At 38.1% G+C, this 26,234-nt stretch overlaps 1 protein-coding gene and 1 long non-coding RNA gene across 2 annotated transcripts in view; both read left to right on the top strand.

Annotated features, from left to right (window-relative positions):
• Positions 1-3,991, top strand: part of LOC143876063 (uncharacterized) — a 28,771-nt gene extending 24,780 nt beyond the window's left edge. Inside the window, exon 7 of the long non-coding RNA XR_013250297.1 lies at positions 3,458-3,991. This is a non-coding gene — a long non-coding RNA (uncharacterized LOC143876063). The remainder of the gene's footprint in view (positions 1-3,457) is intronic.
• A 4,802-nt stretch (positions 3,992-8,793) lies between these two features.
• The window catches only part of LOC143876066 (RING/U-box superfamily protein), a 45,553-nt gene continuing 28,112 nt past the window's right edge, over positions 8,794-26,234 (top strand). Inside the window, exons 1-5 of the mRNA XM_077377679.1 lie at positions 8,794-9,043; positions 10,572-10,652; positions 15,483-15,603; positions 15,722-15,816; positions 25,465-25,536. Coding sequence (XP_077233794.1) covers positions 9,020-9,043; positions 10,572-10,652; positions 15,483-15,603; positions 15,722-15,816; positions 25,465-25,536 — 393 coding nt within the window. The 5' untranslated portion in view covers positions 8,794-9,019. The remainder of the gene's footprint in view (positions 9,044-10,571; positions 10,653-15,482; positions 15,604-15,721; positions 15,817-25,464; positions 25,537-26,234) is intronic.

Genomic DNA, 26,234 nt, shown 5'->3' on the forward strand with positions numbered 1-26,234 from the left:
CAGCCCTATCTAGTGTAATTTGACTACTCTTTTTACACCATGGGGGGTGGTCCAAGTAACAAATGGGGTTCCAAAAAAGAAGTGACATATTTTGCCTCCCCCTTTCACTCCCTGGACAGCCTTTTTAGTGTGTGTGTGTGTGTGTGTCTATATATATATATATATATATATATTTAAATATATTAAATCCAAGCCGAGCCGAGCCTGGCCTAGCTCGGGCTCGGCTCGGCTCGTTAAGGATTTGAGTCGAACTTTTACCGAGCCGAGCTCAAGCGAGCTTCCGAGCCCGAGCCAAAATTGACACCCTTACGCACATGTCTGGTACAGTAATGCCAATATTGAAGTACTATGTAAGTGTAAGCAAGTACAATGACTAGCATTCTCTCTAAGAACTCCAACTCAATATGAATACCAGTCATATTGTAATCAAGTACAATGACTAGTCTTCTCTCTAAGAACCCGAACTCCATGTCGATACCACAAAGTTAGGAGGTATTATTGATCCCTTGCCGATTTGACATCCCATGCATAAGATACAGTTACTTTGATATGCAATTCAATGATTTTTTTTTTGAGAAGGTAACGAAAATTTTATTCAAAATAGATAACAGTTACAGGGGACAAGTAGTCCCCGCAAATGAAATCTAATAGCAGTCACCCACGAAAATACAATAGTAATCTGTTTTACATATTATCCACGCAAATATCTCCGTTCATGATAAGGATCTCATCCCAATTGACACCTGCTTTTGCCAACCCATCTGCCAAAGCGTTCGCAGATCCCCGTTTGTGGAGGTCTAATGGATGGTACCAAACGCCACAGTCCGCCACTTCGAATCACCGCCCATGCAGTCACTTTAGTGGAATCGCCTTCCACAATCAAGGGCCTCAAGTTATGTTTTGCGTACCATCGTAAACCAACGAGTAACGCCGTAGCCGCCGCTTCATTCGTGCATTGCAAATCCCTGCCTGACCGGAGCAAGACATAATAATGTTTCCTTTGTGATCACAAATTGCACCCACGAATCCATCCCCCAGGATTTCCAATTCAATGTTATTGCCTACCAAATATTATTCTCTACATTAATGAAATGAAATTAAATGCAAATCATTACATCTTTCCATTTTTTGTCGTTTTGACCATTTCGATTGAATTTTCGGAATTTTGATTGAATTTCGATGTGTATTTCTTCATTATCTGTAATCTGAAGTTTCATTTTTTAGTCTTTGTTAGTGAGTGGTTCAACGATCAATTTTTGTTCTTGTTTTCTTTTCATGGGCATGTGACGGTTTCATTTGTTAGATTTTCAATCGCATACATTGGTTGATTAGTATTCTACTAGTGTTTTACATGCAACAAAATGCAACATCTCTCACTTTTCCTGCATTTTACTATCTCTTTACAGAACAACCAAACAACATTTTTAAAGTGTAATTGATGACTACCTAAAACCATTTGACCACCGGGGCAACCAAACGGGACCCTATGAGAAAGGGTCCATGTTTATAATGTGGCATATAGGTGAAATTACTATTTTTTATAGTTGGGACCATAGGTAAAATTATTAATTTACGTCTAGATTAGTTCCTTCCTCTTTGTTTAAAGATTCAAATGGGAGTTTTTATCCTCTATCAAATATCCATGGTAAATATATATTTTGTGCATGAGTGTTTGATAATTGGTCAGTTACATATTTTGAAAACTGTATCGTGGATAAATATTAGAAATTTATTTTAGTTGTGAACCTAACAAATTTGATTTGATCAAACCCATAAAAAGAGCGGCCCAGTGCACTAGGCTCCCGCCATTGCGGGGGTCTAGGGAGGGCTAGATGTATGCAGCCGTACCCCTGCTTTGGAGGGAGGCTGTTTCCGTGACTGGAACCCGTGACCAACAGGTGATAATGGAGCAACATTACCGTTGCTCCAAGGCTCGCCCTCTTGATCAAACCCATGAATATCTATTTTTTCGCCCCCTATTTCGTTATTAAATTTCATTAGGGCAATCGCAATTTTTTTTTACTATTATAAGGGCAATCATATTGAAAATTGTTTCCGCTAGAGATCTAAGGCTTCAATTGTGAACTGTGATGTTTGCAATATGATTGCAAGGTCTCCAAGAGAGCAGATGGCTCTCTAATGAGAGTTGTGTCTATGAATGAAATAGAAGCAAGAGTTGTTGTCAGTTTGTCACAATGGAAGCATCTAATTCAATTTTGTCAACAGAAAGGCTTTTACTCGTGCAGTACTATCCATAGAGAAATTATATGGTGTAAGGCCTTACAACAATAAGGCCCTTGTACCGTGGAGGTACAACCCTTGGTATTTGATCCAGCAGCAGCTTCACCCAACAGCAGCTCCTGAGCTGCTGTTCGATAAAATATCAAAGGTGGTACCTCCACCATATAGTTGTTAAGGCTTTACACCATATAAAAACTCCTATCCATATGTCCTGAAGATGCTTTGAAATCAGATTTCAACATCTAGACTGATTGCTATAGATGATTCTGTATTAAATACAGAGAAGATAATAGTTAGTTTTAACAGTAAGTTTATCACATCTAGAATTTGAATGAATGCTCCTTACATATTAAATCCTATGGTGTTTGCAATTGAGCTTGCTATATCATGATGGATCCCTCATTTAAAAAAGGATAGAGACACTATTCATGATGAGGTCATTTTATTGTTTAGAATTGCTAGGCTGATGTTATGGCCCACTATAGTGGTGCTCCACTTCTAGCATTCATTGGTTCGTCTGTAAAAGGCTTATAGATTCAGACTTTTAAATATGAGTTTCATAATGGAATGACATCTTATAGCTATGTCCTACTTTGTATGTAGAGGTTATTAGCTGGGAGGGTTGAATGTGGGTGTAATAGATTTTTTCACAACTAGGGTGAATTCTAAGCCACATCTGTTATGGTAGAAGCCTTCGTATGATGGGGTAAAACTGCATGTGATATATCAGGCCCACATTTGATGATGTTTGGGAACTGTGAAGCAACCTGCCTATGAATAATGAATTTGATGTGGTACTCTCTATGGAGACATTACCACTATCAAGCATGCATATTGGATACTGTGACCTGGCAGGTGTTTAAGAAGCATCCTACTATGGTAGGGACCATTTGGGTTTGGCTACGCCTGATAGTTTGTTAGTGGAACTGATGGGAACCATTTGGATTTAACCGCAATCTAGAGTACTTTAGTGTTTGAGAAACATTCTACTATGAGATTGTTAGGTCCCACTTGAATATGAGCATTCCATTCAATCAACATTCCATATTCATCCTGTATTTTTAGAACTTCTACAACTTTGAATTGTAATCTGTGTTGGGGAGTGGAAAATATTATGTTTTCTTATTTATTTTTTATTTTTGTGGATGGTATTATGTTTTCTTATTAATAAGCAAGTGTTTTGAAATTGATGATGCTGTAATTTCTCTCTTCTTAGGTTTGTCCAAGGGGCTTGATTTGATCTCTATGCAGCATCAGCCGGACCACGCTAAGTATGAGTCACTCGCAAATTTTACCACGTTGACGCAGGATCCCGGGATATACTGCAAGATTTTTGTTCCTCTTGCGCGCAATGAGCAATGTGGGTGCTTTTCGTAAGATTTTTGTCCCTATTACACGAGAGGAGCACTTGGTGCTCATGGTCTGATGGGCGAAAGAGAAAGACAATTCGATGTCTTCAGCTCAATATGGCTACGCCAATTGTAAGTCAGTGATATTTGTAGTGCTTCGTTTGTTTTCCGGAACAGGTCGTTGCTCGTTAGATTCGGGCTGACTGTGTTCGTGACATGCGACAGACCACCCTAGCAAATCCCATTGATAGATAGATAGATATAAATTGTTGCGATGTACCCTAGCAAATCTCATTGATAGATAGATTGATATAGATTGTGGTTTCAAACAAAACAGGACATCTCACTGTCTAAGATGAACAAAACGGAATGAAACTTTTAAGAGGGTTACTATTTTCCCCCCATGTGACTTATCGCTCGAGTTTGAGAAAGTTACTCTGTTTGAACAATGTAGTTACCACACACAATCACCACCTTTCATTATTCAATTTCTATTTCTTGAGCAAATATATTGAGGGGGCCCTATCATACATTTCCATCTATGCATTAGAACCGCAACCCGATGCATCACAAGGGATTGCAAGAGGGCAAAATGGAACTGACAGATTGGTTAAGACCATGGTTTTAAATTTTGAATGTACTCTGAAATCACCAATTTTGGATTTCTGGAGACGACACCGAAATCAGTAATACCCGAAATGGTACTTTATTTTGGTCGAAATTTCGGTGGTCAAAATTTCGCTTTTACCTAAAATTTCACCCAAAAATCTGTTTTTTTAATTAAATTAATATTTTATCAAAATTTTGACCTAAGCTACTGAAATTTTGGTAATTTCGGCCGAATCTTATGTCAAATAAAATAGTCTTTTATTGGTTTCGCTGTATTTCGGTCGAAATTTTGATTTCGGTGGTGTCCGAAACCGGTACCGAAACTGAAATTTTAAACCACGGTTACAAAAGAAAGCTATAAACCGATAAACACTGCAAAATACGGCTCCTTTTCAAAACGTGTATTTTTTTCTAAGGAAAAAAAACATGGTTTGAAACAAGGGAATTGCTAGCGGCCATAGCAAAAGTCATTTTGTGGTGCACGTCAGACAAGCCACCTCGTGAATGGAGACAAAAGCTGTTGTCTGCATTCATGAGATCTGGTCTGACATACAACAGACCAACCGCGAGATGCCTTTTGCGATGGACCCTAGCAAATCCCTTGAAACAAACGTTTTGCTAACTATGTCAAAATACTATGGTTTATTGAATACATAATAAAGAACTAATAATGTTCCCAAATGTTATCCACTCTGGCCATGTTTGGCACGTATGAATTTTTAATCTCATGATAAATTAGTTTATCAAATGGTGAGAGAGGCTTAGGGCGGGTGGGAGGACAGCTTAAGGAGGCATGAATAAGTAGAGAGTGAGAAGTGGCTAAAACAGAAGGTAAAAATCAATCATATTTTGAGTTGGGTGTTTTGTTTCCTTGTTCTTGAGGGTTTTCTTATCCTCTCCTCACCCGGTCCCTCTCCTACCCACCCTCCCTTTCTCACCATTGGGTAAGCTAATATTCTAGGAAAAAAAAAAATCATGGTAGCGAAATGTGCCTTAAAAGTCAGTGTCATACCACACTCGGTAAATTTTCCATAATTCATATAGAAAAAAAAAAAAAATCTATACAGTTCCCTCCCAATTTAAGCTAGTACACGAACACACTAACTTCTTGTTAGCAATCAGGCAGTGTTTGGATTGCAGGAACTTCTGGAAAAGTTTTGAAAGGAAATTGTTTTTAAAAGTTCCTACCTTTTTCAACTAACAAAAAAAAGATAACTTTAACTAACCCTATTCAACTTTTACCTAGTATCCTTCTAAATTAACCATAATCATATTATTTCCCTATAAATTGTGGAGATAAAAAATTTTCTCAAGAACAAAATTCGCGAGAAATATTTTTCTTGCAGTAAGGGCCTTAAGAAAGAAAATAAATGTTTGGGTTACTTGGATGGAACCCAAGTCTTACTGTTTAACACAATGTAATTTTTACTAGCCAGAGATAATCTTTATTCACTAACAACCTTTCTTTAGATTAATAACTCCAACGTTCACTTACATAATTGAATGAACTTAATAGCAAGGAAATAGGGGGAGTGATACGTAAAAAGGAACCCAAGTTTTGTAGTTTGTAGTCTCTAACAACTACAAACTCATTCCAGCTTAAAATAAAAGGGAAGTGATATATTCATGATTTTAAAAAAAATAAAAAATGAAGTGATACATTCATGACTTATTTTACTTGGGACAGCCCCCTGAAGTGTATTTATGAATTATGACTACTCTTGTGCACAAGCGGAGGCTGTCCCAAGTAAAAAAAAAGGGATAATATATCATTTCCCAAAATAAAAATGCTTTATGGCATTTCATAAGAGAACCAAGGGCATCCATATGTGGCAGTATTAATAAAAGGGTTTTGCTAACTAGTGCCTATAGGGCACCCGTTGACGTGCATTGGAAATGATATTTTACAATCATTTTACACGTTGTTTGATAAAAATACTCATATTGTGTGAATTTATTATCAAAAGATGTGTAAAATATCATTTCCAATGCAACTTAACGGGTGCCCTTAGGGCATGCGTTAGCAAAGCCCTTAATAAAATTGCGGTTGCAATGTATCTCTTTAGATTCATATAGGGGAATTGTGAAAACAATAAATTGTGGGGTTTTGATCTTCTTAGGTGTCAAATGTTTTCCACTTCTTGCAGCAAGTAATGTCGAGCTTTCTCTCTTTAGGATTCAGCACTTAAAAAATACAGCAGAAAATATGGCCTCTGGGCACCCGATGAACCCATTTTCTATCCCAACCCGACCCGACCCGAGTTCTAACCCGATGGGGTTCAACCTGACCTAACCCAAGGAACAGTTTCCTCAATCCCACCCGACCCAACCCAACTGGACCTGACCCAATTTCCTCAAAAAAATATGCATGGATGTCATATAATTCATCTAGTTGAGACACTAATGCGTCCAATATAGAAATTCAGAAATGGTCAATGATATAGTGATGCTTTAGTTTCAGAGTTGGCCCACAGAGCAAATTGCTATGTGTATCAGACATAACAATTAGGTGCATCCATGTAGATTGAACACTACTGAGAGCGCAAGTAGCATTCTAAAATTTAAAATTTTAGAATTAGTACTAAAATGTGAAAAAAAGCTTACAATCTTGCAGAAAATGGTCGGGTTGCCATTCAGGTCAGGTTGCCCGATACCGCAACCCGAAAAAATTCAACCCAATTTACCCGCCCAAAAATCTGGTTGAACCCGACCCGAGTTGCACTCCTAGGCAAGATGGAGTTGCACTCCTAGGCAAGATGAATCTATTATCGATGCTGTGTTTGGATTCCCGATATTGAGAATATGAATTGGCATTCTAATTCCTTTTTTATTCCCCATGATGGAAAAAATTAAAATAAAAAATCCCATAAAAATTTCACTCTGATTAGGGTGGAATCAGAATACATCTCTTGTGATTGTTCTCATTCCCCCGTTTATTATTCCACCCAGTTTTTATTTCTACCCATTTCCATTACCGATTCCATTCATTTTTTTTGAACTGAACACCGGAATTGGGTGGAATCGGAGTAACATGCTTTGTCCACCTCCTGATCTTGGGAATCCAAACGCACCCACGGGAAAAAAAGGGAAATGATAAATGCGCCCTTTTTCATCACTTGAGACACCCAGCTGCATTGTACGTGACAATCAGTTCACTTTCAAATGTTAAGTACATCAGCCCCTTTGCAGTCATAGATACACTGTAGCTGGGCGTCCCAAGTGATGGAAAAGGGGCGCATTTATCATTTCCCGAAAAATGGGGTTTTTGTGAAAGAAGTCTTCTACTTTGCTCTATTTGCAAAAAGAATTTACTTTGAGAAATTGCAAATAGAGTCATCACGTTTGAGTAAATTTTGCAAATTACCATCAATTTGCGACCAAAATACCCATGCTAGTTTATTTTTTGGACTAGTTGTAAATGACCAAAATGTCCTTATATGTAGGGGTGTCAATGGACCCTCGTGAAGGATCTAGACATGGTACTAGGATACATGGAGTAACTCTATTATAGGATCCGAAATTATAGTCTACCGGATCCAGGCAACTAAGAAAAGCCCGTCGGCAGTCCTAAATCCGATTCTATTGTACTATTTTATGAAAATACCCTCTAATTTTTCATAACTTTATTTGCTATTTCAGGGGCATTTTAGTAAAAATAAGCCATATGCATTTTTTATACTATTCCTAATTTTGGTATTTTCCTATTCACCCTTCTCTCAAATCTGGAGTCACTCTCTTCTGTTCCTTTTCTATCCATTGATCCTAAGTCCCTAAACCACTACGTTGTTGCCACTGCAGCTCACTCCTCGCAGCTACCTGTCCTGCTTGCAATTGCCCTCTAATGAGAATTTTAACTTTGTAAAATGTGAGTAGGACCTTCTAGGGTCCGATTTCAAATGATTCGCGACTGAGACACATTAAGTAGTAATCAAACAGCACTCTGAATCTGGATCCAATGGGACAAAATTTTACTAAAAACTTCCTAGGACAAACATTTTACTGGCAACCAAACAGACACAGTGCAAGAGATTTGAAAGGATTGGGGCTAACACAAAGGTGGATCTGATAGGAAGAGGATCCATTGACACCCCTCTTATACGTGAAAAGACATATTACGTTGTAAAAGACCAAAACGCACACGACAATCAATGATAAGTTTTGAATCAAGATTATGAGGATATCATTTATAGGGATTTGATAGGGTTCATCGCAAAAGGTATTTCACGTTTGTTCTGTCGCATGTCAGGCCAGCCAGCCACCTTATGAATAAAGACAACAGCTTTTGTCTCCATTCACGAGGTGGGTGGTCTGACATGCAACATACCATCCGCGAAATGCCTTCTGCAGTGGACGCTAGCAATTCCCTCATTTCTATATACACTTACATTCTTATTCATGGGTGCAAAAAATTGGGCCCACCCCATCAAAACAAAACATGACATGTAAAATCGTGGGCCTCACCATACGCATGAGCGTATGGTTACATTGATACGAAAATAGTTGATCTGCTCCATGCACACTAAATCAACGGTCATGATCACATTAATGATGTCATAGACTCATAGTTAAATTAGAGCTGAGAAAGCCACCGTTTTCTTATCCCAAGCGCGAATCAGGATAGCAAGGGCGCCCTTGAAGCTTATTTTTGCAAGGGCGCCCTTCATTTTATCATTCATCAAACAAATTCGGGGTTTTCACGGCAAACTCCGAGAACACTAACAAACCCATCTAAATCGTCTCCATCTACGTCCAAATCTCTCTCCATTTCTTATTTCCTTCAAAACCCATTTCTCAAACTATCAACATCTCTGTTCGATTCGATGGTGGTCTGCAAATGTCGCAAGGTAAGCCTAATCTCACCATTCCTATATAATTTCCCCCCCTTTTGTAATTCCAATAAACACTGTCAAAATCAGAACCCTTTGCCCCTCTCATTTCCCATTTGTCTGATTTTGCATTTCTGTTTTGTGGGTCTTTAATTGGGAATTGGGAATTGTTGAATTGGGTTTTTTGTTTTGTTTTGAATAGATGTGTTTGTTTTGTATGGATCATTAGGTGTTTTCTCAAATTGTATTGTTGCTTGTAATGAAGGAAAACAAAGAGAAAGGATTTGTATCTTTCACAGATAAACCGATTTGTTTCAGCGCTGATCCGATCAGACATTTCAATTGTTTAGAGTTTAGAGTTTAGATAGATGAGAATGCTAAGTGCCCCAATAAGAGGCTTGATTAAGCTTTAATTTCAATGGTGATAAGGGAGGGAATGTAGAATTTCTTTAGGCCATGTTTGGATTGCATGAATTTTGTGGAAAGGTTCAAGAGGAAAAGTATTTCTAAAATTTATTACTATTTTATGCACTAAAAAGGATAATTTGAAGTTTTGAACCAACCCTACTAAAAGTCACAAATCATGCTTAATTACATTGTATTGATGGGAAACATTATTATGGTGTTTCGATCATTCCATTTGGGAAACATTTTTTACTCGAACTTTTTTGTTCATGCCCAATATGTAATCTGCATTTAAAAATTCATAATAGTCTAAGAATATCTAAGGATTTATGGAATTTATTGTCTACAACTTCACTCGTATATGATGGTTTTGAAGTTTAAATTACTCTTATCATCAGCTAATGCAGATGGGTGCTGTAATTTTCTTCTTATTCTTCTTTACTTCTCTGCTATTCATTTTCATTCAAGTCCCATCCTTATTAGTTTCAATTGAAGGGGCATTCTGATGTTATCAGAAACCATCTAATTGTAGTACATTTTGTGTTTGTATTTGTTCTTCTAGCGATCACTGTACCCTCTTATTTACCTTTTCAACGGTGAAGAGTGAAGAAAATAGGGTGAATGGAGTGGTGGATTTTATATGATTTATATTCTTTAAGCTGTCATTACTAAGTCAATATTTGATAACTCTAACTGTGAATCTCAAAAGGAAAAGTATTGTTTAGGAGAGGAATTCTAGACTGAAGGGTGCCCTTGCAAAAATCTGGTGAAATGGCGCCCCCAGTGGTTGAATTGGAATGTAAGCTAAGTGTATTTAATTCTAATTGACTTATTAGATGATGAAAGGCCGTATATTAAATGCACTTTGGTTACATTCAACCAATGGGGGGGCCTTTTCACCAGATTTTTGCAAGGGTGCCCTTTAGTCTAGCATTCCTCTTAGTATGGTATAAAATGCATACTGGTATTGCATATGAACGTAGTTTGCAGTTGCACTGAATTTTTCTTTGGAGCTCTTGGAGTGGCAGACATTGATGTTTAAATATTTATCACTTGCACCCATTTGTTTTGATTCCTAGATCACTAATAGTGATTTTGTACTTCTGTTAATTACTAATATTTGGGGAGGTTTTGGGTTCAGGCGACTAAGCTGTATTGCTTTGTGGATAAAGTTCCTGTTTGTGGAGAGTGTATTTGTTTCCCGGAGCACCAAATATGTGTGGTAACTATCTGAACTTTATTCTTCTTGTATAAGCATATGCATGTACTATCTTTCCTGGACAAGTATACGAAACATAAATTGGAAACACATGACTGCATATACCAAACATAAATTGGACACAAGTGACTGCGTATACCAACATAAATTGGAAACATGTAACTTCATATCTGCATTTCACATTAAAATATCATCTTTTTATTAGCATGCGTATGCTGGAATCCCTATATTGTCTTTAAGGAGAACTTTATTTTTATGTGGGTCTTTTCATGTCTATATCCATGCAGTAAACATTCCTATACATTATGATTTCTAATCTTTTACACTTTTCCTTCATTCCATGCTTAAAAGGCTACTTCTTGTACCCATGAGGTCATTACGTCTTCCATCAAACATTTCTTTATTTAATGTATTTAATGCTTGTTTACTTTCCTGGCTGCACTGTATGCTTCATTTTAGTGGTTTGCTTCGGACATGTGACCTGCCATGCTCATAATGCTCTAATTGCTCCATGGTTGAAGTATCGTGTTAGTATTGTGCTGCTGCATTTGAGGTCTCCTCCATGTTTATTGTTGCTTCATATTGGATGGTGGTGATGCGTTTACATTTGAAATTTCGGTGTGAAACTTATAATTTAAGCTGAAATTTTTAAATTTCGGTTTCGGTTTTGAATTTCGGTCACTTCCGAAATCCGAAGGCCGAAATTTAAAACCATGATATATATATATATATATATATATATATATATATATATATATATAGGTAAATATATGCTAATGTGTCCTCTTCTTGACCATTCAAAAAAATGCGTCCTCTTCATGGATATAGTATCAATTTGTCAAACATTATTGGTCTAAGAATGACCTTATATGTCCGATTTGAAAAATTACATGAGAAGGGTAGTTTGGTCTTAAACTTTTTTTTTGTCTTTTCCCTTGGTTGTCTTCTATGTTCTAGCCCTCTTCATCTCCACTGCATTTCTCTAACCCACCATTCCACCACCCCTCTATCGTGGGCATTTTAGTCATTATTACTATAACCTCCCACCACCATGCCCATGGTTTTAAATTTAGACTGAAATATTTTGTTTCGGCCGAACTATTTTGATTTCTATTGTTATCGAAACAAAATCCACTTGGATTCGGAAAAATGCCAAATTTTGCCTGAAATTTCGGGATTTCGTCAACGTTTCATTAAAACGAAATCCATCAAAACATCGTGGAAATAAAATCCTAGCAGTTCCATTTCAAAAAAATAAAATAAAAGTAAAACCCTACCAATAACTTTCTAAACAAGCCATAGATTTTTATTTTGAACCAAAACATTAAAACTCCTAATCTAAACAACACCTTTAAATTCGGTGTCAGTTAGGCTTAGAAGACTAGAAGGTAACTGATTTTGAGACTTTCCTGTGCTGTATAGGCCGTCGACAGCCTTCCTTCAGTCAAATCTCTGGATTGAACTGAACCAAATTTGTTCCAGATGGTTGACCTCTGGTGCTTGGGGGAGATTTCAATGTCACTCACTGTCTAGAAGATAGAATAGGGAGGTTTAGGATTTCTCACGATATGCTTGACTTTTCAAAGTTCATTGGAAGGAATTCTCTAATTGATTTACCTCTGACTGGAGCTCATTTTGCTTGGGAGAGGAATGATAGTAAAAGCCGCATTGATCGTTTTCTTATTTGCCCCATCTGGTCTAAGGCCTTGCCTAGAACTATTCATATTGCATTTCCGAGGCTTATTTCGGATTACCGTCCCCCTTCTCGTGGATCCAAAGCTCCGGTGGTGTGGTCCATCCCTATTCCAATTCGATTGGCCATCGTACCCAAATAAACTTCGGGAGTGATGGCACGAAGTTGAAGGGACTGGTTCGGCTATCCCGAGGATTGGTCTAAACTCAAATTTGTCGAGTCAAAACTCAAAATTAGGGCAAAGGAAGTGTTTGGAAATGTCGATATGAGGAAAGCGGTAATCCAAGATGACATAAAAAAGATCAAGTGCATCAATGATGAAAGGGAGTTATCAGCTGCTGAAACCATGAAAAGGTCTCTGCTCCAGGAAGAGTATAACGGAATCATACTTTAGGAGGAGCTGGAATGGAAACAAGATCTAGATCCAAGTGGTTGAAACAGGGACAAGAATGCTACATATTTTCATAGTATTCCTAGCATTGGAAGGTGAAGCAAGAAATTCATTCGCTGGTGGTAAATGGGGCTCGAAGACCAAGGAATCATATTGTTCGAGGTTGTCTCTTACATTATGTCGCTTTACTCTTCTGCGGAGAAGCATCTGCCCACTTTTTGACCTTTCCCCAAAGCCCCTTACAGGCTAACACATTTTACATGGAATTCCAGCCAACACAGTTCTGAGCATTCTCATGGGCAAACTGCAAGTTAATCCGCTTAGTCTTCTCTCTAGTTGGGCATCGATGTATTCATGGTCTGCCTAAGCCCCATCCAAAATCTGACGACCCTCAATAAGTTTTTTTGTGAGTGGAGACTACACTATCAAGCACCTTACCAATCCTAATGCAAAGCACCTTCGCGAATGCCTACCTAAATTACTGGTCTGAACTTCTTAGCTCATCGGGAGAGTAACAAAGGTTGCAGTTAATTATTTACTCACGCATTCATTTTATTTTTACTCACGCATTCTGTTACACAGAATTCCAAATTGATGACCTCTGTCAAATCCTCCTTATTAACTCAGGGCAAACCCAAACTATGCTGTCAGGTCTACCCCTCCTAAGTGGATGACACCTGCCTTAATCTCCTTTTCCTCAAGCCTTCCTTCTAGATCAGATTGCTCAAGAGCAGAAAACTTATGAAACTGGAAAACATCTAACCTCCAATTATATGCTTGTTTTTTGCTGATTCATATCCTTGTAGACATCTATTATCCAAAGGAATCTACTTCTGATTCTAATAGCACATTTGTTTGCTTCCCGATCTTTTCGTGTTGACATCCAGTGCTAGGCTCAAGGTTTGTTTCTTTAGAGTTCAAATTATTGTAAATTTTCTGTTTAACTTGGTTTCTAATTTTTTTTATCTTCTTTGTATCTGAACTGACTGTGTTGATTCAATCTTTCATTTTTTTAGTGGTAGATTCTATAAAAGATTATGTTATGCGTATATGTAGCTCCTCAGTGGCACACTGTCACTGCCTACTAATACTTTCACTACGATGTTTTGATAATGGGGCGAACTCATTTTGTGTTTTCTTTTTTAATTGGCCTGTGAGGGTTTTTTAGGAATTGCAATAACCTTTGACTGCTGGTTTAATAATAAAAGACATGGCGAGTTCGCTCCATTATCAAAACATGGTATTGCAAATATCAGGCGCTTTTATTTAGGGAAATATTATTAGCACTACTATATTTTGATGAGGGCACTCCTCACTTTATTAAAAGCATGGTTTTAAATTTCGACCGAAATCCGAAATTTCGGGTTTCGGTTGATAACGAAACCGAAATCGTATATACCCAAAACAGTAGTTTATTTTGGGAATTTCGGTTGAAATTTCGTTTGTCCCGAAATTTTGTCCGAAATTTAAGGGATTTGACCAAAAAATCTGGATTTTTGATAATTAGGTAGCCCGTTACCCTCTTCCCTACTTTTCCGGATTTTTTGGGACGAAAGTTGGGCCCTTTCTGTTCTCTGTTCATCCTCTTCCTCTTGAAGAAAAACTGGATTGGTGGTGTTTGTGGAAGGGGAATCTTGCTTTCCAAATTGTTAGAGAGGACAGTTTCTCATAATATTACTAAGAGGAGAAAGGGATGAGCAGAAATCGAGACGAAGAGCATTGTAGGTGAAACAGACTCTAACTCTGGTTTTTTGGAACGGAGAGGAAGAGCAGGGTGCGATTTTCTCCCAAAAAAAAATCGGAAAAGAAGAAGAGGGTTACCGGCAAGCTTTTATATGGGGTTTTGTAACTTTTAATCAGGACCATTCACTTGAAATGGTCTATCATTTAATAATATCCCAAAATTTCAGCCGAAATTACCGAAATTTCGGGCGAAATAAATTTGGAGAAAAAATGGCCGTTGAATAGATTTCGTGAAATTTCGGCTTCGGTGAGGACCAAAACGCATTCCGAAACTGAAATTTGAAACCTTGATTAAAAGTACGGTATGGAGTATGGACCGCACCATAGGATGATCCAAACCGTCCATTAGATGGACCACAGCCTAAATACGTTGTGCCCCAAAAATCACTTCCATAGGTTAATCCTAACCCTCCGATCTGAATGTTAGAGGATTGATCCTAACCCTCTATAGATTGGAGGGTTAGGATCAACCTATGGAAATAATTTTTGGGGCACACCCTATTAAGGCTTTAGCCCATCTAATGGACGGTTTGGATCATCCTATGGTGCGGGCCATACCTTACTTTTAATAAAGTGAGGAGTGCCCTCATCAAAATACAGTAGTGCGTATAACATTTCCCTGTATTTATTCTCTTATTGAGTCTAATGGAAGTTTATTGATTATTGCAAAATATATGTATAGATTCACTCTCAGATAACATAATTTGGTATTAGTTTTTTTAGGGCAGTGATAAATCGACCCCCATATAGGGCAGTGCTTAGAGAGAGAGAGAGAGAGAGAGAGAGAGAGAGAGAGAGAGAGAGAGAGAGAGAGATAGGGAGAGAGGAGAGAGAGAGAGAGATGGGGTCGATTTATCACTGCCCTTTATTTATGATGGGCTATTTTGCTTACACCTGACAACTTGAATGAACATGCACAAACACATTGTTCTGCAATAGAATCACTTCTCATGGGCAGTATACTGCGGAATCAATATTGATGTACTTTTTTTTTCTTTGTTTTTAGGTCCGCACCTATTCGGAATGGGTAATAGATGGAGAGTATGATTGGCCTCCTAATTGCTGTTCTTGTCAGGCGGTGCTTGAGGCTGGAAATGATACTCTAACAACTCGATTGGGTTGCTTGCGTATGTGACTCTTCATATCTAATTGATCATCTCTTACTTGTAATTATTTTGTTTCTCGACAGCTTTGTGGACTCAAACTGTATCATGTAACATTTTTCTTTTTGATTGCTTTGTTCAGATATTATGCACACAAATTGCTTGGTGTCACATATTCAAAGTTTTCCTCCTCACACTGCACCTGCAGGATATGTGTGCCCTACATGTTCCTCTCCTGTAAGCTCAAACTAGAAGTTGTGTTTAATCTTATTCATTCGATTTCCATTTCTTGTTCTTGTTGATGAATCATTAGCTCTTACTATTGACTTTTCTTATCTGGTGCTGAGGTTGTACAAAAGCATGTATTCATTTGCTAGCCTCCACAACATTTTCTACCCACATCATATCTTTTCATTTACAATCGGCAGCACAAATTTGGAAAATGTATGGCTTATAAATCTGGAAAGTAGAGCCAAGATTCCTCAAACATGCCAATATTTTGGTAAAAAGTTCTTTTGGGGAAGTGATATATTCACTCCCCCTTTTTTACTTGGGACAGCCCCCTCTAGTGTATTTATGACTACTCTCTTAGATAGAGGGGCTGTCCCAAGTTAAAAAAGGGGCGAATATATCTTTTTTTACACGATGTATATTCCAGTGTCATTGTTATGCAACCATCAGCCAATATTAAATACATTGAGGCCCCTTATTGTGTCATTGATTTCATCCGATAGATGTGTATGGGCGGCCAAGGAGGATCAGAAACTTGATTTGTCTTTCTATCTGTAATGTCATTCCTATTGGTGCTTTCCTTGGCCATGATGGCATTCTTGCAATCCATAGATCCTGTATTGTCAGAGAGAACATTGGGAAGCTGGATGGTCAAAAGTTCCCTTTGCTTCTACCATCATTTATTAATAGATTAGATGCTTTCAAATGTTTGGAGTCCTTGAGATTCCGAAAACTTCCATTAGGTATTTGATCCTATTAGTTCGTAGCTGTGGTTGATAGGCACACCATATAAAAACATTATGCCAAAAGGCCCAAATCTGCGTATGCTTCTTCAATCATAGCTCTTGCTACTGCCCGTTTGGAATATTTGGCCATTCCTTAACATCCTTTTTTTTTTTTTTTTTTCCAGAAAGCACCTTCTTAATATATTGAATAAGAAAAAGGGGGACATAAACCATGCCACAACAGAGAGAAGGGGACAGACCCTAATTACTTAGATCTAACAAGAGCAGATCCTACCCACACTCCACCTTATAGCTTTGCGGACCGAATATTGGGAAGACCCAAAGCATCGCAGCGAGCGGCTCCTCGAGCTTTGCAAGGCATTTCTGACCAAGAGCCAAATAAGGAAAAATCTTTGGAAGCACAAGCAGCGTTCGCCAACGCATCGGCAACTGAATTGCCTTCTCTGAACTGATGAAGGACATCCGGACGCATATAATCAATATGAGCAAGGATTTCCTTCCAAAAGTAGGTGATCGACCACGGGCACGAGTCTTTCTTGCGGGTAAAATCCACAAGAACCTTGCTATCAGATTCGATGATGAGGTTACGTACCTTGAAAGCCAAACATAAACGTAGCCCATCTAGTAAAGCTCTTGCTTCGGCAACCATGTTCGAAGTTGAACCATAGTAGGATGAGAATGCGAAAATCACTGAAGCCTTCTCATCCCTAAGAACCCCACCCCCTCCAGCCTCACCCGGATTTCCTTTGGCAGCCCCGTCAATGTTTAACTTCAAGAAGCCTTTTTCTGGCCTTTTCCACCAAACCCAAGAGTCTTTTTGGGGCTTTGGGGCCAGATTCTGGATTTTCAACAGATCTAGCGCTAGAATTTCCTCCATATTCGGAGCTCGAGGAATCTCTATAGAAGCGCTCAATATTCTTAAATTCTCTACTATCTTAGACTGAACCCAGCGGATTGAGTTAAAACGCCCTTCCATCCTCCTAGCACACCTTTCTTTCCAAATTTCCCATGCAATAAAGAGAGGGGTGCTGCCCATGAGAATTCCAGCTAAGGATTTCTTTTTCTTTCCCCATTCATACCAAACCTTCATCCTGCTTTTAAGAGGCTGTAAAGGAATGAGCTCTATCCCCCATATTCTGGCAAAAACAGACCAAATCGCTTTAGCAAGCTCACCATAAACGAATAGGTGATCCGACGATTCTTCTTTACTTCGGAGGCAGCAAACACACTTGGAAGCCAACTGAATTCCTCGATCCTTGATACGTACTTGGAAGCCAACTGAATTCCTTAACATCCTGATTCTCTAGAAGGTGGGGAAATGTAATTATGTATAAAGACATGGATTTTCCCTTCCAATCGAAGGCGGGAGCAGGGGCGGGGAAGCGTAGGGGTCTAGAAGAGTCTTAAGTTTGGGAGTGCCATGGGGGAGCGTGTATGTAATATTTTCCTTATATATTTTTCAAAATTCAAGTACGTCAAAAAATAGTAATTTCTAACCATTGTGACCTCGTGGTCACGGGTTTGAGTCACAGAAACAGCCTCTCTGCAAAGCAGGGGTAAGGCTGCTTACATCTAGCCCTCTCTAGACCCCGCAATGGCGGGAGCCTCATGCATTGGGCCACCCTATTTTTTTTTTTTCTAACTCAACTCAACTCAACTCAACTAAGCCTTTGTCCCAAACTAGTTGGGGTCGGCTAATGAATCCTTTAGAAAAATTTCAAGAAGAAGGTGAAAGGATCTACCCGGTTCAAAATGATTAAATCTACTCCTGACACTAGTTGGGTTCGTCTACATGGATCATTTTCTTCCATTCTATGCTATCCAAGGTCATGTTCTCTGTTATGTTCCTAGCCCTCAATTCTTTCCTCACTGTTTCTACCCAAGTTGTTTTCGGTCTTCCCCTACCTCCTTTTACTCCATCAACTTGGCACAAGTCACTTCTTCTCACTGGAGCATCCAAAGGCCTACGTTGGATATGCCCAAACCATCTTAGGCGGTGCTCTCTCATCTTCTCCTCAATTGGTCCACCCCCACCTTTTTACAGATGCCTTCATTTTTAATTCGATCTAACCTTGTGTGGCCGCACATCCATCTAAGCATTCGCATCTCCGCTACACTCATCTTATGCACATGCTGCAAAATTTAAGTGCGTCAAAAAGCAGTAATTTGACTGATTTCTAACCATCTTCATTTTCATGCCTTCTTTCCTCATGCCATTTGAAGATGACTTTGTGCTTGCTCCAATAAGTACTTTGAAGAATTAGAGGAGTTTGATTCAAGGAAGTTGGTGATGGTAGGACTGATGGAGTAATAGGAGCAAATTGGGAGTGTCATGGGAGTGGTTTCTGTCTCTTTGGGTCGCGCTTCCTGGATGCTCCTTTCTAAGGAGCGCCGAATCGCGGTTCCAAGGCGGGAGCAGCACCCATGAGGGAAGATTCCTGCTTCTAAGATACTTGCAAACAATCATACATGGTGAGCCAAGAGACACAAGTTGAGTGGGTGGATCGAAGTTCCCCCTAGCTACCACCATAGGTGAAACTTTCCACTGAAATTCACATGAAAAGATCGCACTGTTTCTTTTTCCATCAACACCTAAATGCATGCTGAAATCATAATGCTTATCGAAATCAAAACCAAAAGTGTATTAGTAGGATACTATAACAATGTGTTACATAATTATGTTTATATAAATTGCATGTGAAATTTGGTGTATGTATTAAGTATTAATATTTATATAAGTTACATGTAAAATGTGGTATGTGCTGAATTATAAGACATGCGAAACGACGTATGTCACTAGGTGTTTGACGTTGTTAAACCATTGTTTGTGGTTGAGTGGTTCTTTTGCTTATATGATGGGTTTTAAACGTGTATTTGTGCTTATTCTAGAACTCCCTGAAGTTTTATCTTAAATCTCAATAATTTGCATATGTTTCCATACGTTTCTGTAATATTTAGGATTTCTACGGAAAATTCCATCTAAAACTGACATTTTTCCATTTCCATCACGTGATTCACAACCGAGCACGTATTGAAACTGAAATCTGCTCATCACAAGATGAAACTTCTCCCAAAGATCCATCGAGAGAGACAAAATTTAGTGAGAATCTCATTAGCTCTCCATGTAGAAGGCTTGTTCATGGTGCCCTAACGGCTTTGACACCAATTCTAAGAGTTATCTGCTCCCATTAAGGATATTTAGATTCGTGAATAAAGAAGGTCCCTCAATCTTTTTGGTTCAAATAGGTTGTCCATTTTCAATCTCCTTGCGACATAAATGGATTGGATGACCTCTTAGACTGTAAGGAACTACTTCAATCTCTGAAACAGATGTATAGGTCATTTATGCTCCTTAAACTTCCACAATGTTATTTATTTTGAGGAAAAAAATCCACAATATTATCATAAAAACTTTATAGAGTTATAAAGTGCTTCGCGAATGGGATATCTGCATACCATTCACTGAGCCAAAGTCACCCTTCTATTTGCTTCAAACTTCGTGTACAAATCTCTAAATACCCCATTCGTACTTGCTACCCCCAGATTGTCAAAGGACTTTCATCAAAATGAATCTTATTGGAACTTTCTGGATGCTGCACCAAAGACTGTGTTCTCTATTTGTAACCTCTTTTTGAATTCTTCCTAATCAGCGATTCAATTCGTGGAATGAATATGCCCCTAAATTTCAGCGTTCCCATTACTTAGAAAATTTAACTACCTCTTGGTCCCTTCTATTTCTCTATTAGCTTTGTTATGGCCGGTCTTTTTTTCTTTTTCTTTGCCCCCTTATTACCGAGATGCCTCCCAGTTCATCCTTCAAAGATTTACAACTGTCGAGAAGACCCATCACATACTGAAAAGATGGAAAAAACATAATTCATGTTCTCTTCCACCTTCCACACAACACATCACATAGAAAGACTACCTAATGTCTCTACATTATCAGAAGTGAGGATCTTATTTGTTGCACATGTTCAACTAAAGGTTTCAACTCCAGCAGAGCAAAAGCACTTCTCACCTTAGCACACGGTGATAGGGAACCATGGTAATGTAAGAACTCTAAAGAAAACCTTTTAGAGAAGATACCTTGACTATCACACAACCCAACCCTCATATCTAACCCCGCTGATGGAATAAAGACTTACGCTATTTCATTTTATTATAGGAAATAGATATAGAGTTTGCCATTCAAAAAAATAAATATTAGAGTTTGGGTTAAACTATGAAACTACGCTCTGGTTGTTAGATAAGAAGTAGGAAAGGTCATGTGTTCTTTATAGTTTATACTGGCCAAAATTTTAGCCAAATATCATCTTAAGTTAGTATTTTTTTATAGGTTTTTGAAAAAGTTTTTTCATAATTTCCTGTACTAATGATGGTCCTACCACACCCTAAACTTCCATGTATTAGATGACAAACTTAAAACTTTAGCTGTATCATAAAGCGATGAGATTTATGGATTTGTAAGGACATTTTAGCTAATGAGATTTGTGGATAACATAAGTAATCTAGGAATTTTGCTTTCTTTTGGAGGTCTTTTTCATGACCGTTGAACGATCATGTTGTTCTGTCCTTTTATTTTCTTTAATTTTTATCTTTGTTACTTAATTTTAATCAATGTCTTGTCATTTCAAAAAACTTTATTCTATTTATTATTTTCAGTAATTTTTTGTTATTTTTTAACCTTTAAAAACTGTATTATAATACGGTAGATTCTGGATGGACGCGTGGTGTTCGATTGAACCTCTTAGGGAGTGATTTCCTGATTTGTACATGGTAGCCTCTAATAAGGAAGTCTTAGTATGTGAATGCTTTGATAGGGAAGGTATGAGGGTGGTTTGGAAGCCGAGCTTTAGGAGAAATTTCTTCGATAGAGAGTTGGCTTCAATCACTCAGCTGCTTCACTTGATTGAAAGTTGTTACATTAAGATGAGCGGGTCAGATAAAAGAGTTTGATTTTGCCGTTTCAGGACACATCCGGCATTTTTTCCGTCAAATCTTTCTATTCCTCTTTAGTACCTAGTCTTCCATCTGCTATCTCAGCAACGGTCTGGAATTTTCACTGCCCTCCAAGGGTGAGTTTCTTTAGTTGGGCAGTGAGTCGTGGTCGTATACAGGCAATGGAATTCCTTAGGAGAAGGGGTATGTGGTTAGTGGATCATTGTCCGATGTGCTTGGAAGACGGAGAATCCATTGATCACTTATTTATACATTGCAGAATTGCGAGAGAGATTTGGGGTCTGATTCTAGTTCGGTTTGGGATCTCTTGGGTTTTCCCAAAATCAATCTTTGAGTTAATCAAGTGTTGGGAGTGGGTTCCATGGAAGAAGAAAGGTAAGGTCTTATGGAGAATTTGTCTTCTTGTCTCTTGGCGGGTTATTTGGAAAAATAGGAATTCTAGGGTGTTTGATGGGGCAACTAAATCTACATATTGGCTTTATATTAAATTCATAGCATTATCCATTTCGTGGGCACGAGGTATTCCTTTGTTTAGATTTGTTTCGACCTTTGATTTATGGGAGGGGTGGCAGTTTGTTTGCAATGATAAAGGGAGGAATAATCAGATTGTTTAGCGTTGGGAGGCGCTACCAGAAGATGTTATAAAACTTAATTTTGACAGGTTTAGTTTGGGCAATCTAGGGTCGGCAGGTATTGGAGGTCTGTGTAGAGATTCTTTCGGCTGGGTTATGTGGGCATATTCAGGCCCTATTGGTGTTTACGACTCAAGCGAAGCGGAGGTTAGAGTGGCTTATCAGGGTATCAAGCGTTTAGACAAGAATCTTTATGATAAGGTGATTGTGGAAGGTGATTCTTCAAATGTAATTAGTTGGCTTTTGGGGTTGGTAGCCCCTCCATGAAGGTTTTTATCCTTTGCGTAGGAGATTTCAGATTTCACTCTCGGCTCCTCAATTATTTTTAAACATGTAAGGAGATCTGCAATTAGTGATGCAGATTCTCTAGCTAGATCAGTAGGTGGCTTTAGAATAGTTTAATTTCCTCCCTCCTTGAGATCATTGTAATTTTTGTTTCTTCTTCCATGTAATCTTTGAGGACTTCCTTTTTTCTGTTCATCAATATACTATATTGCCATTTCAAAAAAAAACTGTATTATACATTATTATTGCCTGAAATAATTTTAATGTCATAAAAAAAATTTAATATTAGTTTTGAATTGGTCATCAATTATCTTATTTTTTAGATAATTTTGTGATTCGTTTTTTGAAAATGATAACCAAATATATTGAAAAAAGGACCGAGATGGTCAAGATACAAGAAAGAGCGAACAATACAACAACAAATCAAAGTACAAGATAAAATCAGAAATCACGGGGATAGAGAATTGAAAAGAGCTAAAGATTGCTTCAATACACCTCTCTAGCTAACCCATCCGCTAATTGATTAGCCGAGCGTCGAACATGGTGGAAATCAAATTTCGAAGACTTCACCCAATCTTTCATTTCATCAAACCATCTGTCAAATCTCCATGGCGGGTTTTGAGGATATCTAAGCCATCGAATGGCATTCAGAGCATCACCTTCTATCACAACTTTGTTATGTTGATATTTCATAATAAGCTCCAAATCTTGATGAACTGCACGGAACCCCGCTTCAGAGGCATTTGCTATCCCAATAAGCCCCGCAAAAGCCCAAAGAACCTCACCACCTGCATTTCTATGAACATCCTCCACTCCTGTAGGACCAGGATTCCCCAAACTAGACCCATCAAAATTGAGCTTTACAAACTCTTGTGGAGGAGGCTCCCATTCTTGTGAAGGTTTTTGCTTGCTCTCACCACTATCGCAAATATCCCTCCCCCTTTCCCATAAATCTTAGTCCGGCTCAAACTTAAATTGGGTAGCGCTTTTACCCAAGAGATCACTAGGGCAATCATCTTGATGAAAAGGTAAGGTGGGCTCTTATATTTGCCTTTAAAGACCTTGGCATTTCTCTCCCTCTAGATGAACGATATTATTGCTAGGAAGGAAACTTTCCACAGAACTTTTCCTCTCTCCTTCCATGGATCAGCCAACCATCCAGAGAGGTCAATAAGAGAAGCTGGAAAGACCCAGGACATACCAAATCTGACAAGTAACTTACTCCCAATGGCTGTCACGAATTTATTGTGGATAAAGATGTGGTTAACCAATTCCCTTGATTCAAGACATAATGCACAATGATCAATAATAAGCATCATCCTTTTTTTTAAGGAAATCCACTGTTTGAATTCTCTCCCTTAGAGCCGCCCATCCAAATACACCAACCTAGGAGGCTTATGGACAGTCCACACTCTAGCTACCTTGGAAGACATTGGACTAGTCACTAGTTGATGATAAAATGATTTGACTGAGAAATTGCCTGAAGTATTCCAGATCCAAACTCTCTTGTCCTCTCCATCGTGTTTAATATAAACCTCCTCCAACACCTGAAAAAGTCCCACAACAGATGGGAGCTCACGATCAAAGAAATTCCTTCTGAATTGCGGACTCCAAACAACTGTACCATTCCTTTTATCCTGTCCTTGGACAAATCGGTAAACATTTCTTGAAGTGGCCTAACCGAGCATCGTATATCCTTCCAAAACCGAATTCGTGGAGAGGAAAATTAGCTTCTATCTAGAATCAAGGAGATTAAATTTGTTGTGATTCCTATGCTTCTTTCTTACATTTTCCTTTGATATGTTTGTTTTTTTAATGGCAAAGATATTCATTAAAAGGAAAAGACTGAGGTGGTCCAAATAATTGCAGAAAAAGAAAAAGAAATACATGCCAACTTTAAATGGCAACCCCAAGTCCGGGTTAACAGCAAAGAAATCAAGGTGGGAGGAAATCAAACATTTCCAAACCCTCTTTAGATACACCATCCCTCGCGATCTTGTCAGCTACACTATTAGCGAACTTTTATATGTTGTTAATATCAAACATTTCCAAACCCTTCTTTTATGTTATTAATGTGGTTTTCTTTATTATTTATAACCTTCAAAACATATCTGTAGTATATGCCATCCAATTGGCTCTAATATGATTTTAATCTTTGTAGAGATAGATTTAAACAACTATGAAGTGTTTTGGCATCCGTGATGGAATATTATTCAACTTTCTAATTTTTACATCTGGCCTAATGATCTATTGACATAGGGGTTTTTGGGTGTTTAATAAAGATGAGCATGCCACAGAGGCTCTAACATGGCAGGGATATATGTTTCTTGGTTTAAAATGTGAACTGCATCATCTAGATTGCCTTAGTTGCTATTACATTTCAAGCCAGTAAAATGCTGTGTGACTTTTATAGGGTGCGATTAGCTCCTAGATGTTCATATTCAACATGTAGAATCCAACAACCATAAATTAACTCTGTTTCCTTATAATTTGATTTGAGCTGAGGGCTGGCATTAATTAATTTGAATAGGATTACAGCCCATTTCACGCAAACACTTTTGTTATGTTGTAGCGATATTAAATGATTATTGCCATGGTTTTAAATTTCGGCCAAAATACCGAAATTTCGGATTTTGGTTGGGACCGAAACCGAAATCACCGAAACCCGAAATTTCGGCCAGAGTACCAAATTTCGAAAAAATAAATAAATTTGCTTTGATTGTTTTCCAAATTTCAGCTGAGATTTATTTAAGCCGAAATTTCGGTTTCAGCTATGTCCGAAACAGAAACTGAAATTTGAATCCATTCTTATCGCTTAATTTTCAAATGATTGAAGTTCAGACCCCGCAGAAATATACTGCTTTCATCTCATGCAAACAAGGGCACCTCATTTTGCATTCCTGTTGTGATTCTTTAACTTAATGTCGAATGTGACATTGTTTTTTCATTACGTTTGTGGTGTTTCTTCAACACATTATCATGGGATGTTTTTGTATAAATTAGTTCATTTTTGTTGGTGATTTTTGGTGCAGATATGGCCTCCTAAAAGTGTTAAAGATTCAGGATCACGCCTTCACTCAAAACTAAAGGAAGCTATACTTCAGGTTATGTTTTTTTTTTAATCTCTTCTGAACAATTAACAACAAAATATATTAAGAAAAGAAATCAAAGATTATGGAAGGGGCTGAGATTGCGCCACACATTATACATCTCTATTTGTAAATCTCTAACTAAAAAGTCCAAATCTCAATAGTTGCTCTCCTCGCATGAAAAATGGTGTGATGTCAACCCCTCTATTAACATTCGTAATTTTGCCAATAATGTCAATTTATCTCCAAGGACCCCGGCTTTGATATAATGACCATATGAATTTGAAGAAACCACTTAACCTATAGCCTATGATCCATTTCACCATGGAAGATATGTACACAGTAAGTAAAGTGGATATGTACACAGGTAAGTAAAGTTCTCACTTTCAGCTTTGTTCATGCCCATCACTCCTAACGGACTGGAAAAACCTTCAAGCTTTTACTTTTATAATCCTTGAGGACCACACCCACTCCCCACAACTTCATTTTCCCCAAAGAATTATAATTAGATTTGATCTCAATCATTTTTTGAAATGGTGATTTGATCTCAATCATGTTAGGAGGAAGTCCAAATATGGCACTTCGTTTCTCCCTCATGACTATCATAGTCTAGATTTCCCACTTCCTATCAAGGTCTTGGACTGTTGGCACTTGGGGCCCTCCCTCCAAATTCTTTTCTAGCTCTGATGCAATTTAGCTGTAATACCAAATGA

The sequence above is a fragment of the Tasmannia lanceolata genome, unplaced genomic scaffold (genome assembly GCF_043159265.1).
Source record: "Tasmannia lanceolata isolate RefF3 unplaced genomic scaffold, GAP_Taslan_0.1 ptg000004l, whole genome shotgun sequence".
Taxonomy (NCBI): Eukaryota; Viridiplantae; Streptophyta; class Magnoliopsida; order Canellales; family Winteraceae; genus Tasmannia; species Tasmannia lanceolata.